This window comes from Ceratotherium simum, chromosome 10 (assembly GCF_057802395.1).
Source record: "Ceratotherium simum simum isolate JZ-2026a chromosome 10, ASM5780239v1, whole genome shotgun sequence".
In the NCBI taxonomy this organism is placed as follows: Eukaryota; Metazoa; Chordata; class Mammalia; order Perissodactyla; family Rhinocerotidae; genus Ceratotherium; species Ceratotherium simum.
In genome coordinates, this window is record NC_141909.1 from 1,530,694 (window position 1) to 1,549,835 (window position 19,142).

At 39.5% G+C, this 19,142-nt stretch overlaps 1 protein-coding gene across 1 annotated transcript in view; it reads left to right on the top strand.

Moving 5' to 3' along the window:
• The window catches only part of TUBGCP3 (tubulin gamma complex component 3), an 80,316-nt gene that overhangs the window by 46,825 nt on the left and 14,349 nt on the right, over positions 1 to 19,142 (top strand). The window contains exons 15-19 of the mRNA XM_004423180.3: positions 1,389 to 1,524; positions 2,597 to 2,665; positions 6,899 to 7,034; positions 16,043 to 16,131; positions 16,263 to 16,394. Of these exons, the coding sequence (XP_004423237.1) occupies positions 1,389 to 1,524; positions 2,597 to 2,665; positions 6,899 to 7,034; positions 16,043 to 16,131; positions 16,263 to 16,394 (562 nt within the window). The remainder of the gene's footprint in view (positions 1 to 1,388; positions 1,525 to 2,596; positions 2,666 to 6,898; positions 7,035 to 16,042; positions 16,132 to 16,262; positions 16,395 to 19,142) is intronic.

Below are 19,142 nucleotides of genomic sequence, written 5' to 3' on the forward strand. Positions count from 1 at the left end.
TGCACTAGGAAAAGTAATTCCATTTTTTGGGACACACACAGTGATAACTGACCTTCTGCATGCTCGTGGGTAACAGTGTTCCATCAGTTATCTCATGAAAGGGTCAATTATCTGCTAAACGTAAATGCTGTGTGACTGTGCTTACTGAAGTAGCATTTCTGCACTCTAGGTAAAGAAGGGGATCCCTAGTGAGGTGATACTGGTCGTGAGGTCGATGGTGGAAGTGTGAGTGGTGATGAGTTTTTAAAGGGGAAATGTTCTAGAGATGTCACAGGGCTGAAATGGGCATGCACATGGGGATGTGGGATGCGCAGACCCACAGGTGCAGATGTGCGGATGAGGTGAGCAGGCGCTTCTTACAGTTCAAAGTTAAAGTGAAATTTGAGGTCCCTGGTAACATTACAGATCAGATCATTTAGCTGACTTAACATATTTGCAAAATGCTGGGTTTTAATATTTACAGCGTCTTATTCTTGCTACTAAATGAAAAATTTATTTCTTCTCAAAGACATGTTCTAAGTTTCTAGTTTTAAAAAGGGAATGCTGTCCATCTCTAGCTTGCTTCAGATTTATTCGCATGAAGCTGACGTTGTGGGTCCTTTTTCACCCGTGTCTGATGTTTTTACTGCCATAAAGGCCTGCAGTTGGTATGGTTTATGTGCACACCTGGGGTGATGGGCTGTGTTCTTAACTCGGTCAGCTCTCAGTCACAGAAATGTTCGCTTCATATTTAGAAACCCAGATGAGTAAACCTTAGGAAATGTTTGCTGATAATGCAGTAGTTTTTAGCCTTTGGAGTCGTGACGCCCACGTATCCAACTGTTTTGATTTAATGAAGACCTCTCCTCCCATTGGATCTGTGTAGGAAATAGCGATAGTTCATGCTACCAGAGGCCAGTCTTAAGTTTGAAAACTTTATTTGTTAACATGTATGACACATTTAATTATTTCCAATTTAAGCTGAATCAAATTTAACTTTTTTTTTGGTGAGGAAGATTGTCCCTGAGCTAACAGTTGTACCAGTCTTCCTCTATTTTATATGTGGGATGCCGCCATAGCATGGCTTGATGAGTGGTGTGTAGGTCCACGCCTGGGATCTGAACCCATGAACCCCAGGCCACCGAAGTGGAGCATGCGAACTTAACCACTATGCCACTGGCCCAGCCCCAATTTTTTTTGAGATTTTTAAAGAAATATTTTACTTCCCAAAATACTTAGTGAAATCCTATTTATAGTTAATTTTGTGAAACTTTTGTTACCATGTTGTATTGGTTCCATTTGTCTTTTTAGTTTTTATAATTTTAACTCTTTTTATAATGTTAAGTTTTTACAAAGCTTATTAAGAATTCAAGTAACATTTTCTTTTATGTTAAAAAAATTCTGTTAAGACCAGAACTTGTCCGTCCAGCTACCACTTTGTATCAACACAACTTGACTGGAATTCTTGAAACCGCCGTCAGAGCCACCAACGCCCAGTTTGACAGTCCTGAGATCCTCAAAAGACTGGATGTGAGGCTGCTGGAGGTACTGCAACTCGGGGTTCTGCACAAAGCTGTGAGCTCTCACTGAGCCCTGCGCGTTCTTGCTAATGTTTCCCATTTTGTGTAAGGCACTAGTCGCGTCTAGTGGGTAAGAGTTGTTACTGGATGACTGGGCAACCTGAGTTGGAATCCCTGCTCTGTCACCTGCTGTGGTGTGATCTTAGACAAGCCACACTGGGTCTCCGTTCTCACCTTACAAAGGGCCCTTCACAGGGCGGGCGGGCAGAGGATGTGCAATGCTGGTCACGGCATTGCTAGCACATTGTGGGTGCTCAGTAAATCGTAGTTCCTGTTACTGTAATGTCGATATCACAGAGATGATGTATAATAATAATTTTATTAAACAGGATGTTTTTAGTTCAAGTTTGAGAGAAGATGGCATTTCTTAGGAGAATGAATATCAGACACGGCATACACTGTTTGCTTAGTTATGATGAAGGGCCATTAGCAGAACCTCTTGGGTTTTTTTTAAAATGTTGACTTTTAAGGATTTGAAACATAAAAGGCAGTGCGTTTTTGTCATTAAAAATAGTGATGGGGGCCGGCCGGCTGGCGCCAGTGGTTACGTGCGCGTGCTTCGCTGCGGTGGCTCGGGGTTCGCTGGTTCGGACCCTGGGTGTGCACCGACGCACTGCTTGGCAAGCCATGCTGTGGCGGTGTCTCATATAACGTAGAAGAAGATGGGCACGGATGTTAGCCCAGGGCCAGTCTTCCTCAGCAAAAAAAGAGGATTGGCAGATGTTAGCACAGGGCTGATCTTCCTCACACACAAAAAAAATAGTGGTGAATTTTAAACAGATTTTATGATAATCATTCAAAAGTATGCCATTTATTCCAAAATATTTGGAGAGTGCCTACCATGTGCCTGTCGTTTTGCAAACGCTGAGGATACAGAGAGTGACAAAGAGGTGCAGTTCTCTGTTCTCAAGTAGCTAACACTCAGGACTGCTGAGAGGTTTTTAAAAATCACTGCCTTTTCTATGGGGATTGGACAGATGCTTCAGCAGCAGGCGTGGGCCTGGTGGAACATCCTGCGCTATCTGTTTTGCTCCTAGGTGTCTCCGGGTGACACAGGGTGGGACGTTTTCAGCCTGGACTACCACGTCGATGGACCCATCGCAACCGTAAGGCCCTCTCTGGTGTCACAGCTGTGCAGACACTGCTCAGGCTGCTGTGTCAGATTGCTTCTTCTCTAAGAACGTCTGTCAGAGTGGTCACTTGACCTCGAGAGTGTACCCCTGAGTGAAGACTGAAGCCAGAACTGTGTGTGGTTTATTTATTTATTTTTTTTAAAGATTTTATTTATTTATTTTTCCCCCAAAGCCCCAGTAGATAGTTGTCTGTCATAGCTGAACATCCTTCCAGCTGCTGTATGTGGGACGTGGCCCCAGCATGGCCGGAGAGGCGGTGCGTCTGTGCGCACCGGGGATCCGAACCCTGGCCGCCAGCAGCGGAGTGCGAGCACTTAACCACTAAGCCACGGGGCCCGCCCCTGTGTGTGGTTTAGATAATCATTCATGAGGGCTGAGATGCTCTGTTTTTTTAAGAATTCTTGAAAATATCATTGGTTCTATCATAGGTTTCAGCAAGTACTTAATAAATGGATTATTCATTTTATTCCATTATTCTTAGACGCTAGCAACTAATTTAGGATAATTTGAAAGGAACCATAAAGTGTATTTTAGGGGAGTAGTATTTTTACTACTTAGATAAAATTTGATATTTAGTATTCATTTAAACTGATGAGAAAATAGCTGTACTTTGTTCATAGGGCTTTTACCGTGCTGAAAGAAATGTACTGTTTCTGTTAACAGTCACCAGATCGTAAAAGATTGACCCCCGAGTTGTCTTTTTATGTGTCTGCAGTTAAAATGCCCTTAAGTGCTCGTTTTTTCTTTATTCAGACTTGAGTAAATTCTCCTTGACCAAGATACCTCTTTGAACTTATTTCAGTCATTTTTATACCTGAAATATTCAAGAAGGACATGCATTTCTTTTAATTATTGGGAAAAATATTTTGTTAAGAAGTAATGTAATTTGGCTCTAAAATTTCTCCTGGTGGTTCTGGTAGAGTTAGACTCCATCGCTCCTTCTGCCTCTCAAGCTGTAAGTCACAACCCCCCTAGGATACTTTCATCACAGCCGTACTCTGCCTCTGTTCTCTTCTGGATTAACAGCTTTGCTGTTGACGGATGGCTCTGTCGTGTCTACTGTGCAATGGTACCCACTGGTGCAGTTTTTTTTACATATAAATTCCCGATGTTTAAACTCTACCAGATCAAAGCTACCACGTCTTAAATGCATGATTATTCTCTCATTTTTTGTCATATGCAAATTAGTTTTTCATCTTTGACTTATATCCTAAACAGTTTTAAATGATTATAATGTACAAAACAGGATATTTTCACAAATTATTTAAATTAGGAACTTTCATACTATCTACATTGTTCATATTGGTAATTACATACTACTTTTAGTAGTATAATGTACTCATAGTGTAAAATATACCATAGTAAAGGCAATTACATTGATTGTTTCACAGAATTTAAGTGCCTTGAGTAATGAGCATGGTCTGTATATGCGATTACTTAACTTTTTTCATAATACTTGTAGACCTTACTAAGAGTATCAGAGTTAGCATTGCATACCTTGTGCATAAACAATTGATCATGCAACATTATATTTTTAAAAGTTTTAGATTTTTAAAAGCTCTAGTAGAAAGAGTCAAAAGAAGTTTGTATCTTGGGGGCCGCCTGGTGGTGCAAGCGGTTAAGTGCTTGAGCTCTGCTTCAGCGGCCCGAGGTTCGCAGGTTCGGATCCTGGCCGTGCCCGATGCACTGCTTGTCAAGCCATGCTGTAGCGGTGTCCATATAAAGTAGAGGAAGATGGGCACGGATGTTAGCCCAGGGCCAGTCTTCCTCAGCGAAAAGAGGAGGATTGGCATCAGATGTTAGCTCAGGGCTGATCTTCCTCACCAAAAAAAAAAAAAAAAGTTTATATCATAGATTTATTTTAAAAAACAAATTTAAGATAGATCCCTGTCTATGGCTAATAGGTGCCAATTTGTATGGCCATTCCAGTGGGTTGATGGTACAACCTGAGAGGCTAAATTGGGAAGGAGAAGATGAGTAGGGTCTGCTAGGGACATGGTATGAGAAGTGGTCTCCTGTACGCCTGGTCTTTGCCATTCCAGTCCTGGGGTTAGCTTATATCCTGGGTTGGTGTATTTTCAGCTAAATGGCTATACCTATGGCCATATTATTGTACAGCTATAGTTATTGGGGCTAATTTTAGAAATTGAAATAACTTTTAACTATCAGATTAAATTTTATGCAGTTGTATACAGAAATTACTAGAAAGATAAAAAGAGGACTATTTAGAAATAACTTTTAGGGTCAAATTTTGGCAGTAAATGGTTTTTTTCCCCCATTAAATTTAATTTACCCTATTATCTCTATTCCCTTTCTATTCTCATTGAGATTATCATTTTTATAGGGTTTAATTATAATGGGTACATATCTTATATTAGTTAATTATATCTTATATAATATAGTATAATTTTAACTTCTTACTAATTCTTTGTAGAAGGATATGGAAAGATTATCTTTAATCTTCTCATTTTGATAATGGGCAAAATAAAATCCATTTATATCTGTCATTGATCTCATTGTTAGATGAGGTGTCAGAAGCTTATTTGTTTAGTATTTCCCTGAACTTGATTCTGTGGTAAGTGATGAACTGAAAGACCATATACGTAGCAATACTAAAATGTGGAGGATGTTTTTCCCTATATAAATGCAGTGAAATATGAATGTCTTCCTCTGAAACAGTTTATATTTCTAAAGAATTGTGATTAAACTGAATTTTTGTAAATCAGGTCATGTTAAATGTGCTTTGGGAGCTTGGTACTTAAAGGATCCTGATAAGATATCATTTATCTAGCAAAACATCCTTGAAGTTATTTGTCAAGTTGTTTAATCTGGTAATCCTTTATTTCTGTAATAGCAAGGATGTTAATAATGTGGGCAGCACAGCAAAATGGATAATCTCCAAAAGATTCATAGTTGATTTCAGAATCCCTTCAAAGCAGCTCCTAACCGCTCATGTTTAGACATGTAATCATCAGTTAATACTGAGCATCTACCAATGGTGGCACAAACAGGCACACAGAAGAATAAACAGATAGTCCTTGTGACAGGTGAGAAGTGCCAAGAATATATGAAATAAGAAGACAAGGTAAAGCAGTCTACAGTTAAGTGCTAAAATAGTAAGGGTCAAGCAATAAATGTCTTAAGTGTCTGAAGGAGAGGGAGATTGATGAGACTAGGGAAAGGTGTGTAAAGGGGCAGGTGATTTGGGCAGGAGAGAAGGGTGGACCAGGGCATGGGGCAGTACAAGAGGGTAGCGTGAGAAGAGGCCCAAGGGCGTGAAGCAAGCTCTGCAGGAGTGGAGCACCTGCTCCTGGATGCCCAGCCCGGAGCTCTACTGAGAGCACAGGCCCTGTCCAGTCGCTCTTTCCAGTTCTCTGTACCGTAAGGTGAACACTGGAAACACGTGTAAATGGATTCTCTGCTCCAGGCGTCTAGAAAAGGATGAAAATGTGCCCACATTGTTTCAGAAATGTTTTTGGCTACAGTCTGCAGAAAACCCTGTTACCTTTATGCGTGGGGCATACTTATAATAGAAAATTATTTGTGGTTTATCTGACATTCAGATTTAGCTGGGTGTCCTGTATTTTTTTTAATTAAATCTGGCCACCATGGGAGGGAGGTGGGCATAGAAGGTATGCCTCACCAGTCGCTACCTGCAGGGCTCATCCTCCCTGCTTGTGAAGCTGTCTGTTTGCAGTGAAGTGGTCTTCAGAAGCAATAAGCACGTGTGTTAAAATCACCTGGAGACCTCTTTTTAGACTGGAGGTTCTTCTAGGCCTGCCTTCTATGAGATCACCATGTCCCCCAAGTGGGTTGGGGTAGAAAACACTGCTACACATTTGAGTTGTAGTTAAGAGCTTACATTTTAGACTAGGTCTAGGCTAGGTTTGAAAATCCTGGTAACACCATTTACTAGCTGTGTGGGCTTAGGCCCCTTTTTCCCTATCTGTAAAATTAGTGTAAAAATATCTACCTTCTGTTATTGTGAGTTTGCTTGACATGTTGCTTAGCACATAAATAATCAGTGTAGTTGTTGTGATACAATGATACTTCCCTAAAATGTACTATATTAGTTGCTTACATACTACTTAGAATTTGTTAGAGTTGATTGTATGTTGGGAAAAAAAAGAGATTGAGACCTGTACTGCCTGGGAGGATCCTTGTGTCACAGAATACTATCAGCTTGTCTTCTGCTGTTCTTTTCAGGTGTTCACTCGAGAATGTATGAGCCACTACCTGAGAGTATTTAACTTCCTTTGGAGGGCTAAGCGGATGGAATACATCCTTACGGACATACGAAAGGGGCACATGTGCAATGCGAAGCTCCTGCGGAATATGCCAGGTAAACCCATCAGAAGGCAGGCGGGGTGAGCTGCGTCCCGGTCTGGCGTGTGCTTACCAGCAGCTTCACACTCGGTGGTTTCCAGCAGCTTAACAAAAAATGAAAGTGTACTTAAAGTCATCAAACTGAAAAGGGATTCGTTATTGTTCTTTTGGATTTGGCTTTTGTGAAAAGGCTCATTTAAAATATTGCTCATCTTGACTTCTGTGCAAATCAGAAAAAAAACCGTCACGTTAGATTTTTTTAGACCATGAAGTTTCTTTTAGAATCACATTTGTATTTCACTCTAGTGTTCACATATGTACTTTAATTTTTTAGAAAAATTAATTTTTAAGCAACGAAAGCTGTTTAATAAATCACTGGATCATTTAAAATTCACTTAATGTTTTAATTAAAGTCTGTTTGGGAATTGCTTTAATGTTTTGTTTTGGTTCATAAACCAGGACATGGAAATGGAATTATTTTATAATATTTTATAATATTATTTTATAATTAAAAGCTATAGTAAAAATTCTCATACCAGACAGTGAAGTTTATTTTAATGTTATAAATATCAAATGACTTCAATTATGAATAATTTTGAAATCTTTATATCAAAATCGATTCGTTCAAGACCTTTGAGAAAGTATTTCAACAAATGTCTCTAAAGAAGAACTAAACTGTTATACTCTTAATGCTTTGATTGGTGAAAGTAATTATTTAAAAAGGAGCAGTTATTTGAAGAAAGGCGTGTGTGATCTCTACTCGTGTACTAGGTCAAGGCTGATCCTTGAGCAACTCCCAGAGTTCCAGAATAATGACACCCTAGAAGGCTTGAGGCCTGGTAGGGACTGGCTGTGTATTGACATATGGAATCAGCAGTTTTTATTGGGCGTCCATGCTTTCTCTGTACCCAGCAGGTCTTTTCTGGTGGAGCATGATACTCTTATGCTCCTGGCCTAGCTTCCTCTAGACTCATTTTATAGAAAGTTAACAGTAGGGATCCTCTGCAATGGCTGAGAAGAAAGTGAGAGGGGACGTTTTCTTTAAATACTGTAATGGTGTGGACGGTAAATATTGCCTTCAACCTCCACTTTCTGGTAAATGTGGGTTGCCTCTTGAAAGGAGCCAGGAGGAATCAGTCGCTGAGAGAATCTCGCACTGCCTCCTGGCTCTGCATCTGTTCCTCTTTCCCGTTGTGTCACGAGCCTTTCTTGTGGTGTGTCACAGGTTACTCACTGGTTTCTCTGGGTGTGTACTTGTAAGTTATTCAGTTTGCTGGTGATGCTCCTTCTGTCTGCAGTCTTCTTAATACTAGTAAGTAGAGTGGTTCCTAGCTGTCACTTCTCTGTGCCAGCATCTTTCTTATTGTCTGATTTAGATCAATTCAATGTAATGCAAATACTTTGTCATTGTGTTACTCTTCTCCTTTCAAAATAAGCATCTGTATTATTTTTAGCCCTAGGAAATCTGAGCTTCATAACAATTTTAAGTATTAGCTGGTCGTGATTTATTTTTCTGATGTGAATATCAGCTTAGCAATGTCTATATGAATTTGCTTTTCTCTTGTATTGAATAAACAGCAATGAGTTTTGTTTTCTACTTGAAGATAACTAATACATTTGTTTGATCAATTTTCTGTGCAAGGGAAAAATATATATTTTTATCTTTCATAAAATTAGTAACTTTAACATAACTTGATCCTTGATACAGTTTAGTTTCATCTTTTTTCACTGATCCTTTTCCCTTTTCATTAAAACTTCTTCTAAAATATTTTTAGTAGCATAATATTGCCTCATGTGTCCATATCATTTTATCTTTTTTCTTCGGTTGGACATACATGTAGTTTTTTTAAAACTGTTTTCCACTAATATAAATAATGTTATAAGCTTTTTATAAATATATATTTATATGCCTTTGAATATTTCTTTAGAATAGATGAATTGGAAATGGAATTGCTGGGTTAACAGGTATGAATTTTAGTTTTACTTTATATTTACTAATACTTAGTATTTATATTTTAACTCTGTTGGTACATACTGTCAGATTACTTTTCAGGAAGATTGTACCAATTTAATTTACATCCCCATAAGCACAGCTCTCACTGCTTGAAAGTTGTCTGTATTGCCGTTTTTTATGGCTAACATTGGGTTCAAACAAATTGTCAATTTGATAGGTGAAAATGGAAGTTCATTTTAATTTTTTTTTTAACACTTTTAACGTTATTGATGAGTGTAAACACTTTTTTCTTCTTTTTCTTTTGCCATTTATTTGTTCATTTTTTTCCAGGAAATTGTTTTTTTGCCCATGTTTCTATTGGGTTGTAACGTTCTTACCTTTAGTTTATAGGAAAGTGTTTTAAAGTTGTTAATGGCTAGGCAACTTAATGAGCAGAAATCAACCAGCTAGTTAGTTTTGTTAATACAGCAAATTTAGAAACGTCCCACCCACCGTAAATCTGAGGCAAAAATATAGAAAGATTCCATAAAGTGCTCCTGTCAGCAGCCTTTGGAGGTCTTCATGTATTCATAGTGTGTATAGAATGTTTGGTCATAAGTACAGCATCAATAATGATCACCCCAGATATCATTTTAATAATATTCACCAAAATAAGTTGTTTGGAGTAAATAGTTATACTTGAAAATGATTTGCTTAGGACAAAGGGTTTTGACAATGGTCTAGTAAGATGTTTATACACGTTTTTATATATTTGCCATTCAGCTGGACAAAAAACAGTTGTTGATACTAAAATGGTGTAAAGATTTCTTTCTGGTGGTATGGAATTTTTTTGTTAGATTTAATTAGTCTAAAAAGTGTCGCTATTAGTGGCAACTAAATTTGTATTTCAAGAAACATTTAACAAAATGAAATAGACAAATATAGGTAAGTGAGCTTGTATTCTTTCTGAACTTTTGTGTACTGAGGGGAGGGAGTGAATGGAGGTTCCCCCTCCCCAAAAGAGTGGTATTAAAATAATCTCCTTTTTGGTCATTATTGGAAATAAAATTGAATGTGGTGGGAGTGAGAGGCGTAGGTGACATGTCCCCGTGAGACTCTTAATGGCATTTTGTCAGTTAATTGGCAGCTGTTTTTCTTTCTTGGTGATTGATATAATAATGATTCATCTACAATTGACTGTTCTAGACTTAGTGAAATGATACCTTAAAAGATGAGTAGACATTTTTCTCTTTAAAAGTTTCTTCTTGTGTACATCATTTTTGTGTATATGGATGAGTCAGCAGTCCTCAGTAATTATACGTTTATACCACATTCTCTCTGCTGGACTTGGAGGCCGAGTGGTTCCTTGTCAGCACAGATGCTGGGCTGTGTTGCCTGGGTTAGTCCCTCTCTAACAGCATCAGGCTCTGTGGCCTCAGCTGAGTTCCTGATCTTCTGCCTCAATTTCCCTGCCTGGGGGGTGGGGATGATGGCAGCACTCCCTTCCCAGGACTGTCAGGATGAAATCTGTGTAAAGCAGTCAGACTAGTGCCCCCCCAGGAGAGTCGTCGTGACCCCCTGCCTGGTGTAGAATGGATACCAGGGGTGTTTGCGGGAGGACCTGAACAGATGAGAGATTCCTAGCAGGAGCTGTGAAATATCCTGGTTCTTACCAACGTCCTTTGAGCCCTTAGTCTTGAGAAGTAAATCAGATGGGTGCTTTGATCAAGCCACTTTTAAACATAGTAGCATCAGTTGTAAGTACAGGTTGAAGGAGGGGCTTTTGAAATTGTGAAGAAACTGTTTTAGGGTATTTTAGAAGAAGAAACTTTGATAGTTTTTAACAACTCTCAGCACTATTTATAGTCTGTCTCCAGATGAGCAGATGCTTCTGGCTGAAGATGCCTAAACAATGTGGTCAAGTCCTATAGGGGCCCTTTCTGTTTTTAAATCAAACTTGAAGTTCTTTCAACAACCTTTAGAGGGCAGTAGAGAATTACAAATGAATCCAACACTTAGATCTTGACTAGGCTAAAGGAAAGAATGGTCATTCTTGATTTTGTGTTTAAAACTGTCTGCTGTTAAATTAACCTGGTGGGAGAGGAACTGTATTTATGTATTTATTGGACCTCAGTGCAAATGTTGCCTTGCTTTTAGGATTCTTAAAATTACATAGTTATTTGTGGGTCAGCCATAAAAACACAAGTACTTACATTTTAAGTATGTTTTAAATGTATTTTCAAGGTGCTAGGTAAAGAGATTCAAGGGGTGTTGCAGGTGTAAGTTGTACTTTTTAGGAATTAAAGGACCAAACTATACCTTGTGAATTTGATCTGCGTATGAGTTGGATTTGGAGTTGGTTGTTAGAGCCTTAACCAGGCAGTGAGAAGGTCTGAAACACTTAGAGCACATCGCAGTTGACTGGTTTCTCACATGGAAAGAGAAAGACTTGTGGTGTTATAGGGATTTCACACGTTTGTTATGTGGATTATTTTTTTGAATTCCTTTCAGTAGTGTCCTCATAGCAGTAGCCATAGGTCTCTTCATCCTCAGAGGCTTTATTGTAGAAAGATGTCATTAAAGACCATCCTCTGTACTCATTTTAGACACAAGAAAAGATGATGATTTTTCTAGAAAGAAAATATATTATTTGGTAGTACTTTAAGACTATAAAAGAAAAGAACACATATTTTAACACTGTTGCTGTATTTGCCTTGGTGCTGGAAACCTTTTGAAAAGCATGTGAATTTAGATAGTTAAGACATAGGTGAATGCAGACTATCTTCTTTCATTTTGAGGATTGGAATCACTCATTCAGTATGTAATTATTGAGGGCTTACTTTGTGCTGCCTGTTCTTGGTATCCAGTGATGGATATGACAAACAAGGTCCCTGTCGTCAAGAAGTTCATTGCTTATTAGGGCAAAATGGGCATTTTAACAAGAACTTAAAATACACCGTGATAAGTTGTTTGATATGGGAAAGACCAGGTGCTGTAGGAACATGAAAAGGAGACACCTGACAGATGTGGGTAGGATAAAGAAGGCCTCCCAGAGGCGGTGACGACCAGGTTGGCATCTAGGGATGAGCGTGTTGGTCAAGGGAAGAGTGTGGGGGGTAGGGCAGTGGTCTTGTCAGAATAGCATATTCAGAAAGAGGGTGGGGGATGGGACTGGAGAGTGAAGCAGGGACCAGGTCTTGAGGCTGTGTTGGCTAGTTTGACTTTAATGGCAGTGGGAACATTGAAGGGTTTACACTGAGGAGTGATACTCCTGGATTTGTGTTTCTGAAAGTCCTTCTGGCGTCATTGAGAAAAATGGATCTGAGGGGCGAGGATGGAGGTGGGCAGACCATCAGTTGTAATCGTGTGTGAGGGACACCGTTGGCCTTGGTGAACACAGCAGCGTGAGGCTGGGAGGGTGGATGGATGTGAGAGAGATGTGGGAGGCAGGATTGGTGAGTGACAGTGCCGAGGTGAGGAGGAGCTGGAGTTAGGGTGGAAGCTTGTCTCTGACTTGAGGAGCTGGTGGGTGGTGGTGTCATTCACCAGGCCAGGGAGCGCTGGAGGAGCACCATGTTTGGGGGTAATGCTTCCAATTCAGACACATTAATTTGAGATTTTTTTTTTTTTTTTTGTGAGGAAGATTAGCCCTGAGCTAACATCTATTGCCAATCCTCCTCTTTTTGCTGAGGAAGATTGGCCCTGGGCTAACATCTGTGCCCATCCTCTTCTACTCTCTATGGGACGCTGCCACAGCATGGCTCGACAAGCGGTGCATCGGTCCATGCCTGGGATGCGAACCTGTGAACCCTGGGCTGCTGAAGCGGAGCGCATGAGCCTAAGCGCTACGCCACTGGGCCAGCCCCAATTTGAGATGTTTTTAAGGATATATGTATGCAACGCATTTGGTTCAGTTGATCTGAAGGCCAGACAGATCGAACTAGAGGTAAAGACTTTAGATGTCATTAGCTTAGATGATACTTGAAGCCATGGCATTAATGAGGTGGCCTAGAAATAGAGAAAAGAAAGAGTTGTGGAGCAAAGAGAAGTGGAACAGCCTCCTACAGCAGATGAGGAAGAACAGCCAGAAGGGTGGGCAGAGCACTGGGAGAAGGTAGTCTCTCTCAAGCTGGGGGAGGAAGTATTTCAGGGAGGATCAGATAGAGCAGAGCTGCAGGAAATCAGCTAAGGTGAAGACTGAAAACTGTTCCTGACAGTCAGGTGAGGTGACTTGGCTAGGGCAGATCAGTGGCACTCACTCTGCAGTGAGAAGACGATGGGCGATAGTCACTCTTGCACAGAAGAAACAGGGGTGACTGGAGAGCTTTGTTTAAAGAGTCATTTTAAATGCTGATGTGAAGAAGAAAATAGAGGTTGACAAAGGAAGAGAGGAAGAGGACATTCAGAGTATGAAAGTGGGGCGGAGATTAGCCTTAAAGCTGTGCTGGTGATGAGTGTGTGGGCTTGGAGGCCAGAAGGTGGAGGCCCCCACCTGATGGCTGCTCTCCCTTATGACAGAGGAAGGAGGAGGGAGAATGGAGAGAAGGCAGTGGATCAAGGATTTGAGGATGCTGACGGCTGAAAACAGCTGTTTGAGAGTAAGGGAGAAAAAATAAAGGATTTCCGGGCAGCGTGGGGGACTTGCTGAGGTTGAATGCCATAAATTTTAGGTTGACACCAACATTATGTGATGATTTTTTTAGCAGATGTTTTTGTTTTGAGTCATTCAGTTGCATTTTTATTTCTAAATGTGGATGACATTAAAGAATCTAGAAGATGTTAGCTCAGAGCCTGTCTTCCTCAGCAAAAAGAGGAGGATTAGCATGGATGTTATCTCAGGGCTGATCTTCCTCACAAAAAAAAAAAAAGAATCTAGAAGATTAATTGGTAGTGGAGAAATTGTGCACTCAGGTAAATCAGAGAGTATAACATAGAGAGTTAATGATTTAATCACTATACATCTATTATCAAGCTGTCTTAATGCCAGAGAAAAATTACTGGATTATGAAGTAGCTTGAAAATGAAATGTGAGAATATTAGCAAAAATGCCTAACACGCTACTAAATCTACCTGTTCTCCAAGTGCTGTGGGCTGTCGGTGTAACTCCAGTGGGAAACTTTAGGGAGACCCAAGAAATTTAGAGTAAAAAGAGCATTAAAAACTTGAATTTTCGTGGAATTGAGCTTCTTCCGTTACGTACAGAAAATTGACTTGCAGCTAGATGATGGAGGGTAGCCACAGAAAAGTTTTTATGCTTCTGTAATAAATATAGGGTCCCCCAGAGAGAGTGCTGAGGGTAGTCGACTTAACATTTTCATAAGTCGTCTCTCAGGAGTGTGTGATGAAGGCTACAAGTTTGTCAGTGATGCTAAACTGCCTCTGGTAGGAAAACGTAGGGATGGTAAGTAAGTGTAAACTGCACAGTTGTCCCCCAGGCTGTATACTTAACCCAGGGCATCGCTGTGAATACACGCAGAGCAGCGCGTTTTAGGAAATATTCAGAGCGTGCTAGAGACGGTGGATAGCACAGTGAGACCTGAGTATTGTTATGTATGATTTGTAAAGACATTACTCCGTTTGTTTCCTGATGAAAAAGTCCACCAGAATTCTGTGATAAAATTAAGAACAATAAAAAAAAAAAAACTTCCACAAATAGTATCTAGACTGTTTCGTATAACTTGGATTGCGACGCTACAGAGAACTCAAATCACACCCAAGAAAGACCTTGAGAACCAGTGTGTGTTGTGCACGCCTGTGTGCATGTTGACTGCTTTTAATATACGCAGCCTGTTCTCCAAGGAAGACTACCGTTCCAGCTCTGGGTTAAAACCCAAAATAGAGAAGCTTACTTATACCATAATGTGGATGAGTATCAGTTAAAACAGCATTTTATTATGCTCTTTTACATTGGAAAGTAATTTTAGTTAAATAGGCTATGAGTATTAGACTAGAAATCCTAGCCCCCTTTGATAGTTTTAATAGGGAAGAGTACATTCTTCATTCTAAGCTTACAAATCAAATTTAAAGCTTATAACCTGTTCTTCGGATGAATGTTTACCATCTTCGTGGATTACAGATTCCTAACGTGGAAGATATCAGGTGGATTTGAAGCATGTGCTGATCTTCTGAGATGGCCGTGCTGTTTCTTCTCTGGCCAAATAGTGTATGTTAAACCAGGCCAGTGAAATCTGCGCTGTGTCACTTAATCCCTAACTTGTAGAAAGGAGTATTTTTTAAATTACATATTGCCACTATTTTTTTCACGCCTGTCTATATATCTCACTTCCTCATTACTCTCTTAAGAAGGGACAGGAACAGTTTCTCGAATAACAGTGACAAATTATTTATGTAGGTAGCTTATTAAAGGCATTTGGAGCAGTAACAGAAACATGTCAAGTCTGACCCATATTGAAATCTCCTTGTAGTCATTCCTCTGATGGCCCATCTCCGATGAACCCTCATGTATGGTAGTGGCCCATGATACTCTGGTAGGGCTTTGAATGAAAAATGAACAGTGTGAGCAAAGAACGGCTGCTACTTGGTGACCTTTGAGCTTTTTGATGGTTTTATAATCTCGTAAAGAATAGAAGCGGAGTCTGGCCTCAGGCCCATCTCCCTTCAAGGTTCATGTTTCTCTCAGGTGACAAGGTCACATTCGAGTCCTTAAGGAAATGTTAATTTTTTCTCCAAATAGCTGGGGAATAGTAAATGTTTCATGCACAGCAGGCAGTCTGATTGTAAAGAAGCCAAAAAATTGCGCTTATATTTATTCAATATGTTGCATTATTATAAAATAAAATTTTTTTATTTAGTTTTCAAATACAATTATTTCTTTTTATGCCATTTCTTTTTACGTCCTTATATTCTGTAAAATTATATAGTGCTACTTGATTAGATAGCGAAGTCCTTGTTTAGCTTGAATGGCACAGAAATTGATTATGGAAAGGTTGTTTCCTGTTTTAAGGGGTCAAGAGTTAAAGCTAGTGATTTTTTTTTAAGGTAGATTGCAGATACATGGGAGGGAGAGCCTTGTGTTGGTCTTAAGTGTGCTCCCGATGGTGTCTAACATCAGTTCTGTGGCTCTCTTGCAGAGTTCTCTGGGGTGCTGCATCACTGCCATATCCTGGCATCTGAGATGGTCCATTTCATTCATCAGATGCAGTATTACATTACGTTTGAGGTACGTTCCCATCATCTGTTATTTTAGTTTAAATAAGTCATGCCTTCTGCTTGTGTGTGGTGTATTTTGTAAAAGACACTGTACTGGGAAGAACATGACCTTATCCCTAGTTTCTCGTCGTTGTTTCCCAGGTGCTTGAATGTTCTTGGGATGAACTTTGGAACAAAGTGCAGCAGGCCCAAGACTTGGACCATATCATTGCAGCGCACGAGGTGTTCCTGGATACCATCATCTCCCGGTGCCTGCTGGATGCCGACTCCAGAGTAAGACTGATGTGTTGTTTAGAAACAGGAAGCAGAAATAATAATAGTCTTCTTTCCTTGGGTTCCTGTCAAATGGAGGATCTTAGAAATCGCCTGATGCCCACATTAGTAGTAATTAAGGCAGTTTTATTAGTAGTTTGATGTTCCAGGAGTACTGTTTCTGAACACAATTGGAACAGTAGTGCTGAAACAAGACATGCTCTAAAATGGATATAAAAATGGTGAAGGATATGATAATACCTGTTTATTTCTAGATATAATAATAATATCTTCTTCTGGTTGTTTAAAAGAGAAAAATTAATCATGAGTGATGGTTTTGAGTTGCAGAGGGATAATATCTGAACACAATAAACCAAGTAGACTGCTGTAAGAACAAAACAAACGGTAGGTGTCCTATCTGGAAGTTCAGGAGAACGGAGCCCTCCAGGCTGCACGTACATTTTCTCATCTAGGATGACAGTCTTCTCTGTTTCCTCTGTTCTGCCTTCGTGAAGTCAGCATCTTGCTGCATGAGTTAGAACGTAGGTGTCTGTGGAGGTGAACCCTAAGCTTCCCAGGCCTGTGCTTCTCTCCTTTCCTTTAGGCCCCTGTTCTCAAAGTTGCACATTCCATGTGGCAAGTCTTCCTGGAGTTTTGATTTTATTCAAAGATCTAGGGAAATAAGGGACATGTTGCTTTCACTTGAAACAAATGTATCTTGAAGTAGGAGGCAAAATTTCAAGTGCGTTTTTGATGTTAAATATGCGACTTCAGAGAAGTTTCAGGCTTGCAGAGGGCTGCTTCTGACTAGGCCTCCACTCTCTTCAAACACTGCTTGAAAGGGCTTTCGTTTTGTCTTCACTTTTAGTATATCTATCTGGGTTAGTCACACATGGCTGGGAAAACATACTTTGATATGCCACATTTCATTATTAAAGAATTATTGATCATATGTGTTAAAAAATTGCTCAGATCAAAGATGCTTCTATATAGAATTTTTATAAATACGTTGAAATAATGGCATAAGAATAATTTAAAATACTTTGAATGTAATTAGTAATTTAAGAAATGCACATCTTGACATGATTTTATGTATAGAAAACCCTAAAGAATCCACCAGAAAACTTTTAGAAGTAATAAACGAATATGGTAAAGTTGCAGGATACAACAATCAGTTGCATTTCTATACACTAATAACGAAGTAGCAGAAAGGGAAATTAAGAATACCATCCCATTTACAATTGCAACAAAAAGAATAAAATACCTAGGAATAAACTTAACCAAAGAGGTGAAAGAGCTGTACATGGAAAACTATAAAACATTGCTGAAAGAAATTGAAGAAGACAAAAAGAAATGGAAAGATATTGGGTGCTCTTGGATTGGAAGAATTAACATAGTTAAGACGTCCATACTTCCTAAAGCCATCTATAGATTCAATGCAATCCCTATCAAAGTTCCAACAACATTTTTCACAGAAATAGAACAAAGAATCCTAAAATTTATATGAGACAATAAAAGACCCCGAATAGCTAAAGGAATCCTGAGAAAAAAGAACAAAGCTGGAGGTATCACACTCCCTGATTTCAAAATATACTACAAAGCTATAGTAACCAAAACAGCATGGTACTGGCACAAAAACAGACACACAGATCAATGGAATAGAATCGAAAGCCCAGAAATAAACCCACACATCTATGGACAGCTAATCTTTGGCAAAGGAGCCAAGAACATACAATGGAGAAAAGAAAGTCTCTTCAACAAATGGTGTTGGGAAAACTGGATAGCCACATGCAAAAACATGAAAGTAGACCCTTACCTTACACCATACACAAAAATTAACTCCAAATGGATTAAAAACTTGAATGTAAGGCCTGAAACTATGAAACTTCTAGAAGAAAACATAGGCAGTACGCTCTTCGACTTCGGTCTTAGCAATGTATTTTCAAGCACCATGTCTGACTGGGCAAGAGAAACAATAGAAAAAATAAACAAATGGGACTACATCAAACTAAAAAGCTTCTGCACAGCAAAGGAAACCATCAACAAAACAAAAAGACAACCTAACAATTGGGAGAAGATATTTGCAAACCATACATCTGATAAGGGCTTAATCTCCAAAATATATAAAGAACTCATGCATCTCAACAACAAAAAAAACTACCAACCCAATTAAAAAATGGGCAAAAGACCTGAAGAGACATTTCTCCAAAGAAGATATACAGATGGCCAACAGACACATGAAAAGATGTTCAAAATCATTAACTATCAGGGAAATGGCAAATCAAAACTACAATGAGATATCACCTCACGCCCGTCAGAATGTCTATAATTAACAAGACAGGAAACAACATGTGTTGGAGAGGATGTGGAGAGAAGGGAACTCTCATACACTGCTGGTGGGAGTGCAAACTGGTACAGCCACTATGGAAAACAGTATGGAGATTCCTCAAAAAATCAAGGATAGAACTACCATATGATCCAGCTATTCCACTGCTGGGTATTTATCCAAGGAACTTGAAAACACCAATGCATAAAGATACACGGACCCCTGTGTTCATTGCAGCGTTATTCACAATAGCCAAGACTTGGAAGCAACCTAACTGCCCATCAAGGGACGAATGGATAAAGAAGATGTGGTATATATACACAATGGAATACTACTCAGCCATAAGAAACGATGAAATCCAGCCATTTGTGACAACATGGATGGACATTGAGGGTATTATGCAAAGTGAAATAAGTCAGAGGGAGAAGGTCAAATACCGTATG